This window comes from Chiloscyllium plagiosum, chromosome 2, assembly GCF_004010195.1.
Source record: "Chiloscyllium plagiosum isolate BGI_BamShark_2017 chromosome 2, ASM401019v2, whole genome shotgun sequence".
Lineage (NCBI taxonomy): Eukaryota > Metazoa > Chordata > Chondrichthyes > Orectolobiformes > Hemiscylliidae > Chiloscyllium > Chiloscyllium plagiosum.
Genome location: NC_057711.1, coordinates 121581089 through 121600810, shown reverse-complemented (window position 1 = coordinate 121600810; position 19722 = coordinate 121581089). Strand labels below are relative to the sequence as shown.

The following is a 19722-nucleotide window of genomic DNA, read 5'->3' as shown; positions in this document are numbered from 1 at the left end:
TTCTTTACTCAGCGAGTCGTGAGATCATGGAATGCCCTGCCAGTAGCAGTGGTGGACTCTCCCTCTTTATGGGCATTTAAGCGGGCATTGGATAGGCATATGGAGGATAGTGGGCTAGTGTAGGTTAGGTGGGCTTGGATCAGCACAACATCGAGGGCCAAAGGGCCTGTACTGCGCTGTATTCTTCTATGTTCTATATCAGGTTTTGCTGGACGGTCACACCTCAAATGTAGCAGAACTGCCACTTGATGTAATTCGGAGTTCCCCTCATCACTCCTGGAACAAGGTAGCCACGCTGTCTGTCAACTTCACCAATAAATATGTTTGCCTCCAAACAAAAATGCCCAGAGGTATACTTAAGCCTACCGCTTTTTTTTTTCTGAGGACCAACACCTTGAAGCTCATCTCAAAGATAAACATTGTTGTGTTGGAGGAGACCCTTCAGAGACAGTTTGTTTTTACTCTTGCCAAATCCAGGGCAACTTTTACCAAAGATGACCATGGCAATGGGCATTGGGACATACTGAGCCACAGGACTGTAACTGAACATTCCTTATGTCAAACCTCATTTCATCACTGGGACATACTCCAAATCCATCTGCAGAAGTCTGTGGAGCAGTGTGATATCAATTGAACTATCAAGGATGGATTAATTGATGTTTCTTCACAGTATCAGGGCATTGAGTAGGACGAGATGCCTAATTAACATAATTTGAAGATTCATTTAAAATCTGAAGTTTTACTTCCCCATAAGTGGGCGGCACGGTGGCACAGTGGTTAGCACTGCTGCCTCACAGCGCCAGAGACCCGGGTTCAATTCCCGCCTCAGGCGACTGACTGTGTGGAGTTTGCACGTTCTCCCCGTGTCTGCGTGGGTTTCCTCCGGGTGCTCCGGTTTCCTCCCACCATCCAAAGATGTGCAGGGTCAGGTGAATTGGCCATGCTAAATTGCCTGTAGTGTTAGGTAAGGGGTAAATGTAGGGGTATGGGTGGGTTTCGCTTCGGTGGGTCGGTGTGGACTTGTTGGGCCGAAGGGTCTGTTTCCACACTGTTATCTAATCTAATCTAATCTAATCTAATCTAATCTAATTTCCTGTGCTCCAATTTGTTACACTTCTAAGCGGGTTTCTATATAGTTACTAAACCTCAGTTTGTGTACACTGAAGCTCACTTAGAATATGAGACCTGCAATGGCCAGTTTCTCTCCTAACACTTGGAAACAGCCACCAGTTTCTGAGATCTAGCCATATAAACTCACTGTTTACTTTCACAGGCTGTTGCTGAGGCCAATGCAACTGATCATGATCAGGAGGTGTGCAAGAGGTAAAAGCACAAGAGAGTTACATTAAGTAGTCAGCTCCATGCTGTCTTTGTATGGTTGTGCTCAAAATAAGGGCTGTTAATTTGTAGCCACCTATCCACTGTCAACAGTCATTCCTGATTTACAGGAAATATTTCACTTCCTGTATCACAATCAGAATTCAACATGATTCACATTCTCAGAGAAGCTCCCTCTGCTGCATCAGCACAATAATTCTGATTTCCATTCTGATCATCCTTGGGTCCACTTGAAATCATGTGGACAAACTTGTACCAAATTTTTCTGAATTATTGCCGAGGTCAGTGATTTATAATTTGTATCAAAAATCCAAAATGTTGGTTCAAATCCCAGACCTAATGGGAATAAAACAGAACTTGTTTATGAAGCTACTGAAAATGCTGGGTCAAATCATAAATGATCAGAATTACTGCCATAATCTGCAAACACTGGTAAGAATTCGAGAATCTCTTGTTAATATTCTGGCTGATCTTTCTGGTACTGGCTGATTTTGTCACAGGAAGTCAGCGATTGTATCTAATCATTGTGTCCAATAATGGACAAGAAGTTGGTCAAAGTTTTACTTTGAACTTTAATATCAATTAGAAAAGCACAGACTGAACATGATCTCACATAGGTAATGGTCCTGACATGTTGTCTGAAATTTAAAGTCCTCTCCCATGGAGAATTTGGTGGCGGGGTGGATAATTGGGCAGGAGAATTGCCAGTTAGATCCCACTACCTTCCCTGCTGACTAATGGAAGGCTATTGATGTCATTCCAAACAATCACTCGGCTTTTATCTGGCACCACTAGTAGGCAAGGGAATCGTCATGCAGCGTGCTGGAGAGGTAAATCTTATTGAGGTTGCTTATAGGTTTTGGGGGCAGGGAATGGGTGTTGACACGTTATTAGGCATGGTGCCTGATCAAGGGATGCAGCAGCTGGAAGGGAGTCCCCGCTGACAGCAAATCCCCTAATATGGCTGCAGATCCCATTACTTACACTCTCCCTACCACCAGCACTGATCTGCAGCCTGGGATTCCAGACCTCAGGCAGACATAGTAACAGCAGTAACATTAACATTTCGGGTCCAGTGTATCCTCATCTGATATGGACCTGAAACATTAATTCTGCTTTCTTCCTACAGATGCTGCCAGTCCTGTTGGGTTTCGCCAGCAATTTCTGTTGTGGTTTTAGATTCTTCAGCATCTGCAGTTCTTTACTTCATTACAGCGCTATAAGTATTGCCTCGCCAAGCATCCTGTAAAGTCCAAACAGGACTTCCCTATTTTCAAACGCTAAACTCCTAGCAATAAAGGCCAAAACTCCATCTGCCTTCTTAATGACATGATATACCTGCATGCTAACTTTTTGTGTTTCACACACAAGAACACCTAGATTGCTCTACATAGCACTTTTTTTGGAGTGTCTCATTATTTAACTATGTGTTTGCCTTTTGACTCTTCCTACCAAAATGCATGACCTCACACTTTCCAACCTGAAACTCCATCTACCATATTTTGCCCACCCAGTCAACCTATTTATATTCCATTAAAGTTTCCTTATCTCTCATCACAATATGCCCTCCCATCTAATTTGGTACTGTCAAAGTTTGAACCTTATTAAATGCCTTCTGGAAATCCAAATACACTACATTCATCAGCTCCCCTTCATCAACTTCAGTTATATTCTCAAAGAGCTCGAGAAAACATGTCAAACACGATTTTGCTTTCACAAAAATATGTTGATTGTGCTTGATTATATTAGCTTTTCTAAATGTCCAATTTTGTACTTAATAATGGATGCTCACACTTTTCCAATAACAGACTTACTGCCCTGCTTTCTCTCTTCTTCCCATCTTAAACAAGGTGATGTCACATTAACAGTTAGTTTTATAATCCATTGGAAACTTCCCAGAATCCATCGTCTTCTGGAATATTTTGAACAGTGCCTCCAACATTCTTCAGCTAATTTCTTTCAAGCATTGTCCATGGTGGCAAGTGGAGTCCTTTCTATGGTCCTGGTGAGGATGGTAGGTGGGGGTGGTCAGACAGATGGCGATGAATACTGATATGATCCTTCTGTTGATTTATTATACTTAAACCCCTGAGCAAGCTTTACAACTGTTATTATGAAAAACTCTTCATAAATCTGTACAAAAACCAATGTAAGTATAAGCTAATTCTGCATGATTCTGAATGTCTGGTCCTGTGGTCATTGGAATCAAAGAGTATTTCAGGCAAGGCAAGATCAGCAGTCAGATGTTTAAATTTCTTGTGCAAGTACCACAGACATACACACATCAGAAAATGTCTCATAGACCCAACTCACATCAGCAATTTAAGTAGAGTGGAAGAACTCTCTCCAAACAGAAATATTAAATTTAATAATTAGTGTCATTCAAACTTGGAAGGATAAACAATAACTTGCACTTCGATCATCTTTAAAGTTGAACATGCTCCAAACCTGTCAAGCCCAGTACAAATTCTGCATGTTTCAATCAGACCAGCTCTCATTCTTCTAAACCCTAGAACAACAGAGGACCATTGGACATAGCATAATCCTGCCAAGTGAGGAATCAGTCTGGTGGATATTTGTCACATTCCCTCTATGGCACATATATGGTTTCCTAGGAAGGGAACCAAAGCTCTACTTCAAATGTGCATTTATTGAGGCTCTCATATACCTTTTCTCATTCCGTTGTGCAATAAAGGCCAACTTACCATTTGCCTTTGTATTTGCTTGCTCATGAACAAGAAAAACCCAGGCCTCTTTACACATCAATATTTCAGAAATCCTCAGCATTTCTGTTTCTCCTACCTAGTGGATTATTCTATATTTTTCCACATTACATTCAATCTGCCATGTTTTTGCCCAACTGCTAAGCCTGTCCAAATCATTTTGAAGCCTCTTTTCACCCTTCTCATAACTCACATTTCCATTATACATTAGGTCATTCGTAAACTCAGATATAATATACTTCATCCCTCCATCCAAATCATTGATATAAAATGCACTTTTAATCTTTCCATTTCCTTTTGCATAGTCCTGGTTCCTTCTCTTTTTTTGAACATTTCCATTTCTTTTATAATAACTATGTGCTAACATTTTTCTATTTATTCTATTTATTTTATTTGTCCCCTTTCACGTTGATATCTTTATTTTATCTTTTTTTAAGTTGAATTGTCCCTCTCCCTTTGCCTTTCACCTTCAATATAGCTTTTTCTGTAAGTTAGCTCACTGAGCTTGAAGGTTTGATTTCAGATGTTCCGTCACTTTACTAGGTAACATCATCAGTGCGTGCCTCCAGTGAAGTGCTGGGGCTAGGTCCCACCTCTCCATTTATAGGTCTTGGTTTCTTAAGGTGGGTGATGTCATTTCCAGTTCTTTTTCTCAAGGGAAGGTAGATAGGAAGGACAGCACTTTGGGAAAACACACACATCCGAGGACAGGTGAAACAAAACATGCATGAGAATTCTTAGAGGCATGGCATTCTAACCAGAACTCCACCAATAAACACATCAATTTAGATCCTACCTAACATCCCTTGAAAAAGGAAATGACATCACCCATCTTAAGAAACCAAGACCTATAAATAGAAAGGCGGGACATACCACCAGTACTTCACCACAGATTCTCACTAATGAAGTTACCTAGCATGGTGATGAAATGTCTGAAAACAAACCTTCAAGCTCAGCAAGCTAATGTACTGACTTATCATCAACCTGAGCTACTAATCTTCTCAAAAGTCACTAATATAGCTTTTTCTTCTAGCCCATCTCTAAATCCATCCTCTCACGGTTTACTTCACCTTTTGAATTTCATAAAGTCCCTACAGCGTGGAAACAGGCCCTTCGGCCCAGCAAGTCCACACCAACCCTCCAAAGAGTAACCCACCCGGAGCCATTCCCCTACCCTATTACTCTACATTTACCCCTGACTAATGCACCTAGCCTACACATCCCTGAACTCTACAGGCAATTTAGCATGGCCAATTCACCTAACCTGCACATCTTTGGATTGTGGCACGAAACCAGAGCACCCAGAGGAAACCCACGCAGACACGGGGAGAATTTCCTCTTCCAATTCTATCTCTATTTTTGTGTTATTTTCTTATCAAAAGTTAAAAATCCAGCATTGGAGACACCAGCAGACACAGACATTTAAAAAGCAGACAAAAACAAATAATTGTACTGAAAGGAATTCATCTCAGTAATTACAGAGATTCTACTGAAGTAAATTGTACTTCAGATAAAGGAATCAATTTTTTTTTACAACTAATATATCATCACAACATTAACCATGCTGACACAAGAACAAATTAAACTAGTAGCATAAATGAAGACAGATATCAGATGTTGGATTCCTCTCTCAACATACAAACCTGCTCGTCGACATAAATTATGACATACACAGACAAGATGCAGACAAGCACAAACAAATAAAGCCGATTAGACAACAAAATATACATCCCACAACAAAATTTCAAACACAAAATTAGGGAACAATATGAGACAGGGTGGGGAGGGGAGAGGTGCAGGGAAAGGGTGTCAGCATGTGTGATGAAACGAGTATCAGATGGTGTTTGGTGCAGAGGATAGGACAGAAGAGGTTGTCATAAAGTTGGCTGTGATTAACAATAAATGGGAGCTACTAATTGACCATATTGTTGGTAAAATCACCACTGCTGCGAAGTTGCAAATTGTCTGGCTCACTTAAACTGCCAGTCCAGAAACAGGGATTTTAATTATTATTAATTGCCAACAGCAAAAATCACATAGTTAACTGGAAGGAGGGATTTACCATTGACTCTGGGGAGGGGACTGCTGGCATTATGCACAGGGCAAGCTGGAGTCCAGTGGAAGCTGATACGTCTTAATAGCTATACATTTGGAAGCAATTTTCACCAACAATAAGATACGTAATTGTATATGATCCTTATTAATAAATACACAATGCACATTTTGAAGTTATCTGAGTAACTTTATAACATGAAAGAAATTGCAGTTTAGGCTATTAATTTTAACAGAATCCTCACAACCTTTAAAAACATAAACAATCTTGAGCACCTTTCCCCATATTTCCCCCCATTAAAACACACCCAAGCCTTGTCTTTCCACGATCTGCTGCCATACGCTCCCCCCCACCCATTCTCAGCCACTAATTATCCCCATTAACAGCTACTCATTCCCTTAAACTGATCTTTAACCACTCCTTTGGCTATCCAACAGCTTTTTCTCTCTGTCTTTGAGCTCTATCTTCACCTATCATTTACTCTTGCCCCACCTCCACCTCATTGTCTGCATAAAACCATCCTTTTCCTGGCTACCATCAGTTTTGAAGAAGGGTCACTGGACCAGTAATGTTAACTCTGATTTCTCTCCATAGATGCTGCCAGACCTGCTGAGATTTTTCCAGCAAATTTTGTTTTATTTCAGATTTCCAGTATTCACTGTTCTTTTTGTTTGTAATCCTTAATTCTGCCTCCTTTGTGGAAATAATTTAATTTATTCTCTTCTTACTGTGCAGGCTGAGGAAAGCCATCCTCACTCCCACCCCCCACCACGCCACCTCATCCTCACCACATTCTACAGAGGGTTCATTGAGAGTACCCTGAGCTGTTACATCACTGTCTGGTTCAGGAAACACACCATCTTGGATCGTAAGACCCTACAACGGCTAGTGAGGACAACTGAAAAGATCATTGGGGTCTCTCTTCTACCATGACAGACAGTTCCACCACATGCTGCATCCAAAAGGTGAAGAGCATAGTGCAAGACACCACACACCTCTCACTCAAGCTCTTCTCCCTCCTGCCGAGATACCGGAAAAGATACCGGAGCAGATACCGGAGCAATCGGTTTCTCACAGCCAGGCTGTGCAACAGTTTCTTCCCCCAAGCCATCAGGCTCCTTAACACTATGATCAGACTATTTTCCATCTGAAATTCTTTCCACGACTTTGAATTACTGATAGAAAAATGTCTATTATTTATCATTCTTCTATTACAATGTAACTTGCATGTTTTGCACTTCTTATGCACTTAATGCCACATATGATTGTTTAGTTTGTGCTGTCCATGTAGCACCCTCGGTCTTGGAGGAATGCTGTCTTGTTTTTACTGTATCAGTTGTATCTGGTAGAAATGACAAATAAAAGCTACTCTACTCTACAAACCCTACCTGCAAGGAATTGCATGTATCAATGATCAGAAATGGACAGTCAATACAGACTTCAAACACATCCAATAATGCAAAGACACAAACAGAAGTCACTCATTATAGCACATTCAATACCCAACAGTTTACTTGCTTATGTCAGAATACTGCATTTCAAATATATTTGCCCTATGTCAGCACAATAAAGTTCCCAACATCTCTCAATGCAAGGAAAGCCTCCTGTCTTTCTGCCTAAATAATGTGTTACTTTAGTCAACTTCAGTTTGGCCACATTTGGAATATTGTGTACAGTTCTGGTTGCCACACTACAAGAAGGATATGGAGACTTTGGAGAGGGTACAGAAACAGTATCAGGATGTTGCCTGGTTTGGAGGGTATTAGCTATGAGGAGACATTGGACAAATTTGGTTTGTTTGCACTTGAATGTTGAAGGATGAGGACAGACCTGGTAGAAGTATATAAAATTACGAGAGGCAATGTATGGACAGCATTAATGTTCATCCTCGGGTAGAAATGTCAATTACTAGGGGGCATAGGTTTAAGTTAAAAGAGGGTAAGTTTAAAGGAGATGTAAAAGGCAAGTTTTTTTGTACAGAGGGTGGCAAATGCCTGGAATACACCCCCAAAGGAGGTGGTACAAGTGGAAACAATAGCAGTGTTTAAGAGGCATCTTGACAGGTGTATGAGTAGGCATGGAATGGAGGGATAGAAACTGCACAAAGGCAAAAGTTTTTTAGTTTAGAAAATCATCATATAAAGGAGCTGACTTAATGGGCCGAAGAGCCTGTTCCTGCACTATACTATTGTTTGATCAATGCTGTAAATAACATATTGTACAAGTATCCACTTCCAATTCTTCTTTCTGACATTGAGGAGAAAGTGAGGTCTGCAGATGCTGGAGATCAAAGTTGAAACTTTATTGCTGGAACAGCACAGCAGGTCAGGCAGCATCCAGGGAACAGGAGATTCGACGTTTCGGGCACAGGCCCTTCTTCAGGGCCTGTGCCCGAAACGTCGAATCTCCTGTTCCCTGGATGCTGCCTGACCTGCTGTGCTGTTCCAGCAATAAAGTTTCAACTTCTTTCTGACATTGCCATTTATTCCCAATATGTGGGCATTTGCTCCCCGCAAGTTTGACTTAGGATATAAACAGTTTGCATTTAAAAAGCTATCAGGGGGGTCACTTTGAATCCAAAAGTGTGAATATTGAGGTTTAAATGCTTTCCTGTTCATTGAAGAATTGACAATCTCAATGACAGGCCTCAGACCTGACTGAAACAGTCACAGTAGTGAAACTACGTGTGGTTGAGGCTATGGGATACTGTTGGGACGGAGCAACTAGTTTTACACCTGCTCTGTTTTTCACTTGCAACACTGACATCACGGTCACGAGATAAGAGAACAGACGATGAAGTAGAGGAAAATGTTTACCGGTTGCTGAGGCATCGTCGCAGAGAGTATGATGCTCCCCCTGCACAGGTCCTTGAGCACTCACTCCAAGGACCCCAGGCATCCCACTGAGAGTCTCCATCCTCCTCAGACCGAGCTATCCGTGAACTCTGCAACACAAGTTAATCTTTGTCTGAAAATGCACTTATACATTCAAAGCAATTAATTTAAAACTCTACAGCATCAGCAGACATGACATCTTCTGTTTTAAGTAAGATTGAGTGTAGTTTAGTTGGTGGGGTTTTAGCCCCAAAGGTAAATTAAACATTATTAAGAATAATATGCGGTTATTTATCTAAGGATAAGTGAACCTTTCATATTCAACTTCAATCCTTTTAATGTGTAAACTTTGATCTTTTTTATTAGATTAGGCTCCAATGTTACATGTCAGTATTTTCTTGGGAATTATATTCCTTGATGAGGGCAATTTAACTTTCAGAAGTAAAAATTTACCTGACGTTTCAGAAAGAAATGTTTCTTTAAAAAGTAGCATCAACTCACAACTGTTGAAATGTGAGTCATTGCTGGATTATTTCCTCATTTCAAAATGCCTTCTATTTGTTCACATTCCACTCTCTATCATTCATTCTGTCTCGTCCTCCATCCGCTCTCTAGTGCAGCAGGTAGAGAAGTGATGGGGATAATCCTCTCGTTTGTACTAATATTTGAATTGGAATTGTTCTGCAACTTCGCAATAAAGTTACTGAAGCCTCAGATTCTATCTATTGTGCTAACCTGCAAGGTTAGATGGTAGATTACACATTAGTGGGGCCCATTATATTATTCTAGAATCTCCAGGATACTCCTACATATTAATGCGCCATCCATAAGAACAACAATTAACATGAACATTGACCTGTGTACCTTCTTGCACAGTTTTTAAATTACTTGAGGTCATCAGATTTAGTTCTCTTTATGGCCTTGTACCTCAGCCAGATTTCAAATGGGGTGTGAATATGGTTAGTGTGAGACTACAGCAATGAGGGAACTCAGTCAAGAGATGAAGGCCAAGTGAATTACTGATTGAATCAGATTTCCAATTGTAGGCAAAGTGTGAATTTGGTGTATAGGGAGAATATAGTGCTTCAACTGGGGTTTACTGCAAGAAGTAAACGCTCCAGAGAAAAAAGGGGAGTGGGAGAGGATTAAAGGTGTGGATCAACAAATTGATCTGCAGTGAGACCAGTGCGGAATGACATCACAAATAGCAGCATGACAGGAGTGCATGGAAAGAAATGTCTTGGTGAGTAAGATTGGAGAATATTTTTAGTTTTTAAAAGTAAAAGCAAGCTCTTCACTTTGCACTTACAGGTCCAAAGTTTTTCTTCTTTCTTTACTTAAAAGTAACTGTTTAAGTATGACATTGATACTGGTGATTTTTTTTCTATTAAAAAAAGGACTAATTTGCCAGGTCCACTGCTTTAGTGGTGCAGTGAACAGTGAAGAAGGTTTACAATGGGTCCTTGATCATATAGGCCAAGACGTGGCAGATGGAGTTAATTTAGATAAATGTGAGATGCTGCATTTTGGAAAGGTAAATCAACACTGGACTTATACCTTACCTTAATGGCAAGGTCCTGGGGAACAAAGAGACCTTGGAATTTAGGTTCATAGTCACTTGAAAGTGGACTTGCAGGTAGACAGGATAGAGAAGGCGGCATTTGGTACACTTGCCTTTATTGGTCAAGGCATTGAGTATAGGGTTTGGGAGGTCATGTTGCTGCTATACAGGACATTGGTGAGGCCAATTCTGGAATACTGTTTGCAATTCTTGTATCCGTGCTATAGGAAGGATGTTGTGAAACTTGTAAGGGTTCAAAAAGGATTTACAAGGATGTTGCCAGGGTTCAAGTATTTGAGCTATAGGGAGAGTCTGAATATTTTTCCCTGGAGCATCAGAGACTGAGGGGTGACATTACTGAAGTTTATAAAATCATGAGGGCCATGAATAGGGTGAATAATCAAGGTTTTTTTCCCCAAGGTAGGGGAGTCTAAATCTAGAGGGCATCTGTTTAAATTGAGAGGGGAAAGATTTAAAAGGCAACTAAGGGGCAACGTTTTTACACAGAGGCCAGTGCGTGGATGGAATGTGCTTCCAGAGGAAGTGGTGGAGGCTGGTTCAATTGCAACAAATAAAAGGCATCAGGATGGATACATGAATAGGAAGGGTTTAGAGGTATATGGGCCAAATGCTGACAAATGAGACAAGATTAATTTGTAATATGTGGTCAGCATGGATGAGTTGGACCAAAAGGTCTGTTTCCATACTGTACAGCTCTATGACTCTAATACAATGAACTGTAAAGAGCAGGAAGTCTTGTGTGCTTTATTTAAAAGTTATTTCAAATAAGATAGTGATGGCAGGCTAGTTGCTGTGTCATTGCTACAACATGGATAAGCTGCTGAACACCAATGTAACACAGGACAAACACCTCTGTAGGAAATACGTGAAGCTCCGGAAACCTCAGATCCAAGATAAGGACCTGGAGTCTGTGGCATGTTCACTGCTACATCAGAGAAGGGGAGGTTAACTGGTCACTTTGCTGCCGAAAGCAGTCATGTTCTTCAAATTAGGTAATTCAAAATTGGCCCGTGATCTGAGACAGGAGAGTGTGCCTGCAGGCAAAGCAGGGTATGAGGACTCAGCAGTCAAAATTGGCCCCTGGTACTGAGATTCTTGCAAGCTGTGTGAATAGGAGTGGAGACTGCAGGGAGGATGAGCAAATTGACTTTGGCTTAACCTTGGTTCAGGGAGCTATTCAAGTTGAGGAAGGAAATTGCCATCCTTACTTGGTCTGGGGGTCAACATGTGATTCCAGACTCACTGCAATGTGGCTGTCTCATAACTGCTTTTGGGATAACTAGGGATGAGCAATAAATACTGGCCTTGTCAGTGATGCCCTCATCCTGTGAATGAATAAAAAAGTCAAGGAGTTAAATATGTGCTTCAAAGGTTGGTTTGGATGGAATAGCTTTGAGTTCATGGGACACTGGCAGAGTACTGGGGACTAAGAGAATTTGAGTACTTCAGAGTCTTGGAGGCATTCAGACAGCCCCTAAGCCTTGACTTTAAAGATTACAAGATGAAAACTTTGCTTGTCTGTGTCACATTTGACTTACCTCCACATATTAGTGTGGAAAGCACCAGGGAGTGGGGACACAGTTTAACATGCACAGATAGGTTTCAGCTAAGCAATCCTACATTTACTGCAAATACCTTCAGGTCATGGCAGTACAGGTAAACATAGCTTTCCAGAGGTTGCCCAACTGTGTAATCCACATTCAGTCCTTCAATTCACTTCTGGCCAAATCAGGAATTATTTTCAGCAGAGACAGAATCATCAGCGGTGAAAATGATACTCACCCTTTGTCAAAGAAAAATGTGTGGATCAATCTGCAGTGAAATGTTTCCAAAATTTGGACACATTGTTCAATGAATACCTTTGTGACTATACAGACACTTCAGTTTTCTTGATTATTGTTCATGAAATTCAAAATACTTCAAAGCAAGAAAAAGCCTATTCCATCACTCTTTCCTCCAAAAAACCTCAAAATATTGTCCAAGAACAATCCATAATTTAATTACAAACAGCAGTGGTACCCTGTCCCGTGTAACGTGCCAGCATTTCTAGCATTGCAGAAAGGCTCCTCAACTTTGTTGAGAAATGAACCCTTTTTTTCACTTGTATGTTCTTTGTAGTAAGGTTGTGTGGGGCTCCGGGTACAGCTGGGAAAAGGGGGTGTGATGTGGTCACTGTAGGGCTGTGGGTGAGGCACAGGGGATGGGTCAATGCGGGGCTCTGGTCAATACTGAAGATGTTACTTCTGTTTGGGACTCAGCTTTCTTCAAAATTGTGTTGTTCGATTTGTATTTAAACTATTTCAGAATTAATGAACAAGAACATTTCTCAAATGCTGAAGTCATTCACTGGTCTTTTATTTCATATTTAAGTAGTACAATATATAAAAGGACAAATTACAGTATTTTAAATTCACTACTCTAATTGTCCAAAAACTGTTATTCAGAACAGATGAAAAATAAGTTGATGTTTAGTGCTCTTGATGTGTATAATGATAATTTGGTTCTAATTCTGAAAGGTATGCAATGAATAGAGAGAGCTGAAATGTGATCTCCCATCTTGGCATGTTAAAAATATGCAGCTACACGCCAACACTTCATACTCTGTACTTAGAAAAGCATTCACGCACCACATGATTCTTTTCCCCACTGGCCATTTCCAAAGCTTTAGTGAATCGTAATTACCCTCAATACAGTCTTCAGTCATGGTCATTAACTGCCTCAGTGGTTATCAGAAGATGCTCCCTCACAATCCATTGCCTCAGGGCACTGATTCACCCTCACTTTCTCCCACTACATTCACATCATTCTCATGCTTCAACTGTGCTAATACAGCTCATTGATGCAGCTGCTCCTGAATTATTTTAATTCGGTCAAAAAGAAACGTCTTTGATTTAAAGAGACACTGCGTTTTTCTAACAGCAATTATACTATAAACTACAAAATGCCCAGTTTTTTTGTTCAAATTCCAGGTGGAAGCACAAGTACTGATTGTCTCAGACATAAGGCAATCAGAGGACTGATGTCCATGGGTGTCCTAAACTTGGATGATTGGGACTGTAGTTTTCAGTAATTTATCAGCAGGCTAGCCACACTCATGGCACTACAAATGATCTGAGTGACAGTTCAGGGAAGACAATGCAAAGAACTTTTCAAAATCTTTGTCACTGTGCCATAAATCATGATTCCTGTGATATTGAGAAATTAAAAAAGCTTGGTGAAATATTTTTATTACTGTATGCTTAGAATATAGATTTCAGTAGCAGAATTATCATTTTATTGTCTTTCACGGGGTTCAGGAAATGGTAATGGGTTGCCTTTTAAAACTGTTGCAGTAGTGTGTATTCAACATTAGTGAGTGGCTTGCTGGTTAAGGGTCAACCATATGGGTTTGGAATCACAGACAGGCTCAGACCAGGTAAGGATGGGAGATTTTCTTCTTCAAAGTTGGAGTTTTACTACGACTGACAATTTAATTTGCAGATTTATTAACTGCATTCAAATTCCCAAATTGCTTTGACAAGTTTTGTTGGATAATTGTCTAAAAGGGTTAACACTGAGGAATGTCATAAGTACCACCCACTATGATGACAGCATATGGACCTGTGGACAAAACAGCTTGGGCATTCGTCTGGTCATTCTCAAAGTCTGTGACAATACCCATTATCCCACGTAATGTATAGCTAGTTGCTAACATGCAATAAACAGTACCTGTCAACTAGAAGAGATCCTAGTTAAGTGAAGAAGTGTTTTCCTTCTCCCATACTCCAAGGAAGAGAGCCTGCAGTTTCCTATATTTAAAGATGATGGAGGAGGCAACCTTCATCTTCAGCAGTTATGTCTCACAATTTAATGAGCTAGCCTCCACACCCAACAAGATTGGGAAGCAGTAAGGTTATGGGCAGAACTTTCATTGTCAGGGGAATGATGATGCACCTTCAAGCTGAAACGCAAGGCTGATGACAGATCTGCCACAATGGTGAGTGTTTTGCCTCCAACAGCATCATTGTACCTAATGCAGCAATGCTTATGTTCACTCTCTTAACAGAAGGATCAGACATGAGTAATATGGGACTGAAAAATTCAAAAGATGCTTCTTACAACTCCATATAAATGGCAACCATGTGCACTTCAGCATCAGATCTGATGTTAAGTTATTTAATTACGAACACTTTCATCAATATGTCATGTTTGAAGTAGCCCCTGTCCAGATAGAGTTTGACATCTGGTCACATGCTATGATACAGTTATGAGTACATCTATAGATTTAGATTAGATTAGATTCCCTACAGTGTGGAAACAGGTCCTTCAACCCAAAACGGCCGTCCGAAGAGCAATGTTTTGGGTTGAAGACCCATCACCCACAGACTAATGTGCCTAAAAATATGGGCAATTTAGAATGGCCAATCCACCTGACCTGCATATCTTTGGACTGTGGTAGAAAACCAGAGCACCTAAAGGAAACACACACAGACACAGGGAGAATGTACAAACTCCACACAGATAGTCAGCTGAGGCTGAAATTGAACACAGGTCCCCAGCAGTGTGTGAAGCTGCAGTGCTAACCACTGAGCCACCATGCTACCCTTTCCAGTCATACTGTATATGAACTGAAACATCACACAATGTCTCCCTTTCTCTAAAGATTAAAAAAATGCCAAACAGATTTACATGGGCACCTGTTGTCAATTTAATGATCATATGTATAGGTAAACACAAAGCTAACAAGATTAATAATTCAAGCTTCAATATAAAGATTTGGAGATTTGGAAACAAGACCATTTCTGTACCCTAATGGAGAGGTACATGCTGTGCTTAGTTGCTGTTGGTTGAGAGATTGGTGGTCTTTCTGCCTGTTGTCATCACACTATAACACTGCAGAATCATTCATTGTTAAGAGTTTTCATCCTCACTCTCGATGCATGATTATAGCACCATACATTGGCTTGAGCTGATTTCTGTTCTTTCACAATGTAAAACCATGCTCAGTAATGACTGCATGATCTGGGATGAATGCATATTTGAGAAACCTTTGCTGGTGTCCAAGTATTTGAACTTGGATTTCAGACTCAGTTCCAGTAGTTCTTTACATATTCATTGGAAAAAAGGAAGAGAGGGGACCTAATTGAAATGTACAAGATAATGCGAGGCATAGATAAAATTGATAGCCAGAGACATTTTCCCAGGGCAGAAATTGTTAAACGAGGGGTCATAGTTTTAAGCTGTTTGGCGGAAAGTACAGAGGGGATGTCAGAGGCTGATTCTTTATGCAGAGAGTTGTGGGAGCATGGAATGCATTGCCAGCAGCAGTTGTGGAAGCGAGGTCATTGGGGATATTTAAGAGACTGCTGGACATGCATATGGTCACAGAAATTTGAGGGTTCGTACATTAGGTTTACCTTACATGAGGATCAATGGTCGGAACAACATCGTGGGCTGAAGGACCTATTCTGTGCTGTACTGTTCTATGTTCTATATTCACTGATTATGTATCCCTTCATTCTCCCCCATCCTTGAAGCTGAATGTCCTGTGTCTTAGAATTGTTCAGCAACTGGTGGCTGGACAAAGTTTTCACACCTGAATAGATGCTGTGGAACTGTTATTCCTTCTCCATTGGTGTTACCCAAAAATGCAGGAATGCAATGTAAAAATACCACTTTTCCACTCTACATTTTATGACCAGTGAATTGATAGTCTTGCAGAGAGTATGCAATGCACTATCAGAGTGAGGATAGGGGAATGACAATATGAAATGGGTCAGTCCTCACATTGTGTAATGCTTAGCCAGTGAAGTGTGGTCTTTGCCAGACACTACCTTTGGTGAGACAATGAATAATCAGAGAATAGTGGCTACTGGATCAATGTTGGCTGCAGCACTCATGGTACTATCAATGCTGCAAGGATGTAATCTTCCTCTCACACCATCAAGAAGTCTGTTGTTATTTTCATCTGAGAAGCTTCGAGAACATTGTGTGGGTGTAAAGTTTTCCTTCACTGATTGTGTTGAGGCACACCAAATGTAAAATGAATATCCTGATTCATCTCTGCTTGTACATTGATTCTTGCAGAAGACATGAATTTGCATACAATAACTGTGTGTACCTGACATAAAATGGTCATGGTACCATGGCATAATGCTTTGAATATTAGAACTTGAAAATCACTAGCCATGATATACCAAGTTTGCTTTGTATGTCTAAAATGAATCAATCTTCCTGGGATTTTGTTCAATGCTATCAGGCTATCCTTGGCTAACACAGCTCTTGGTAACTGCTTATCTTCTGGCACTTGTAGATTTTAACAGTCAACACTGGCTCTGGGCAAAATGCAACAGATCTGTCCAAAGAATATCTTCACCCCCATAGTTGCCAGAATCTATGTGTAGATCAAGAGGAGTATATTAACCTGCGTGAATTGGGAACCTGCTCAGAGGGTCAGATGGAATTTTAGACAAGTTTTAGTAGCTTATGAACTATTTCATCATTAAATGCCTTGCTGGAGAAGCAGGTGGGAAACCATATGATGTTCAATAGCAGAGTTAATGTCTCACAACATCTACTCAGAGGCAAGTGCAAAAACCTTGCCCATCAACCAAGTGCTGAACCAATCTAAGGCACAGGACATGCAGCCTCAATGACATGGGAGAATGAAGCGATACACAATCAGTGAGCAAGAAGAGAACATGGGTAGATCACTTGTGCAGGCGGCTGGGTTTTGTAACCAAAAGCAATAGGTTTCTCGGCTCAAATCAGTCACTGCCAAGGCCTTTACATAATACATCACATCATGAATCACAATTTCCTGGAGTTCACAGTGTTGTAACAAGCAAATTTTCTTTTTTGACAGAGTCTGCTTGAAAGAATCAAAGATGTATTGATGATCATGTTGCCACACATCATGCACATCATTTAGTAAATTTCGTAGTGAAGATAACTTGCCACATGTTGGACAATATGGTGAGAAGTTGAAAAATCTGATGCAATGTTGCAGATCTCCTTTATCATGCTGAGCTGGCATTTGCTTAACATCCTCAAATTATCTACACCAGGAGAGGTTCCCTGGGCTGAATATCTGGATGCAAACTTGCTAATCATGGTAACATTTATCTGATACATTTTGCTGCACCAATCCATGTTGTTATATCACTACTATCAGCCAGTGAATAATAGGGTCATGCTCTGCCTTTTTCGCAACCATAATCACAGTATCAGTAGCTGTGAAAATATACTCAGGTACATCTTTAAGAAGGAGGAGAAAGTAAGAGCTGCAGATGCTGGAGATCAGAGCTGAAAATGTGTTGCTGGAAAAGCGCAGCAGGTCAGGCAGCATCCAAAGAACAGGAGAATCGACGTTTCAGGCATAAGTCCTTCTTCAGGACCTCTTTAAGAATGAATCCATTTGTTACTGGAATAGCCAAAATGGCAACCATCAGAAACAGTACCATCCAAACAATGTTTGTAATGATGTGAGCGCCTGGGATTCTTTTACAAACATGGATAGACATCTAGCCGTCCTTTACGTCTAACTTGGAGAAGAACATGGCTCTGAAAACTTCAGGATATAATTCCTCTAGCATCAATATTTAATGTGGATACAGTATAAGTAAAGTTGAGGTGTCTTAGACATTGGCATAACCTTACGTTGCGATCTTTATGTTGCATGCAGTGGAACCATATAAATCAGTATGGTGGTCAATTTTTCAAATGATTCCATTTCACCCCACCTTATTCAGTTCCACTTCAAGATTCTCTTCAACGTGAGCCCACTTACTTGAAGGAACAATAAATGAGGCATCATCCCTGAACTGCAATATTGCACCATTCATAAAATTGCTAATGATGTCAAAGCACTGGGTAGATTTGTTTGAGAGTGTTGATGAATTCTTTTGTGCTACATCTAGTCTATTCTCCCAGAGTGGGTGTTGTTTGAAACGGCACTATTGTGATGTTTTGGAGTATATAGCACGTAGAAGATTTCAGGAAGCCAGCAGCAGCTCACATATTGGCACAGCAGTGTGATTCTGACAATGCACACAACTGGTGATGTTATACTCTGGGAGACAATCTCTTGTAGGTTGTACCATGAACTATCAGTATGCTGCGTTTCATGACTTTCAGGATGTGCAGTGGTAATACAATGGTACCACTTGCTGTGTTACTTCTAGTTTTCAGGATGTGCCACTGATCTATTCAGCACACATGATATAAATGATCATAAAAGCTTCTGATCAACTTATATTAACAACATGGTGTGAGGTTAACAATATGAAAAACTTAGACATCTTCCAAACTTTATTGTTCACTCAGTCAACTGTACACTTCCCTTTTGTGTTGATGGTTATGCAAGCTCTTAATACTTTGCTTGCTGCCAGCATCGTGATACTGCATTGACCTCTTGTCACTTGCATTTGTCTTGGGGTCTGGCTTGGTTTTTCAAGCCAGATTTCCTGCGCACACACACACATACCAATTATCTTTTGGTGCAACTGTGAAGAAAAGCTGAATAGCTTTTGGGTAGTTGCATCAAAACACATCTTGTTAGTTTGGCGTGCTTTGCCGACCATAGCAATAGTGTTGGCTGCCCCTAAAGCGTGTAATCTTTGCTGGAATAGATCTTGAATTATTGATAGCCAAAATTCATGCTTGCATGCATCTTCAAGTAATGCATTAATGAATGGCTGTTTTTTTTTCCTTGCCAAGAAGATTCGTCCTAAAGGCTTTAATTAATGCAGAGGTGATCATTGATGAGTGTCTCAATGTTCTTTTTCTAAAAAGTCTAACTCATCGTTTTTGTCACATCTTTTGAAAAATCCATCAAAAGACTCTGGGGTTGCTGTTTCAATGACGAGTTGGGGATGTGTTAATCCTTGAAATTAAAAAATTCTTACCCCAAATTGGTGTTCGAGTACATCCAAATCTTTTCTGTATCTTGCTGATCTTCCACAGGAGGAATGCATATATTAAATCTGTAAAGTCCTTTCTTGCACTTGAGTAAGTAAAATTTTTAGAGATCTCTTCTTCAGGTCATTCCTTTCTTCATCGGAAAAATAAAATGGCATATTTTATTTGAATTTCAGTAATTCATTAATGGTATCAATGACAACCCAATTCAAAAATAAATATTTTTTTTTCTCCATTTATTGTTGGTTTTCTACTTTTAAAAGTAGAGTGCAGTATATATTTTTAAAAATTGCT

The 19722-nt window shown here is 40.3% G+C and overlaps 1 protein-coding gene across 2 annotated transcripts in view; it reads right to left on the bottom strand.

Annotated features, from left to right (window-relative positions):
• Positions 1 to 19722, bottom strand: part of LOC122563665 (ADAMTS-like protein 1) — a 561186-nt gene that overhangs the window by 253410 nt on the left and 288054 nt on the right. For both annotated transcript variants that reach the window (XM_043717704.1, XM_043717714.1), the window contains one exon: positions 8931 to 9058. In XM_043717704.1, the coding sequence (XP_043573639.1) occupies positions 8931 to 9058 (128 nt within the window). The remainder of the gene's footprint in view (positions 1 to 8930; positions 9059 to 19722) is intronic.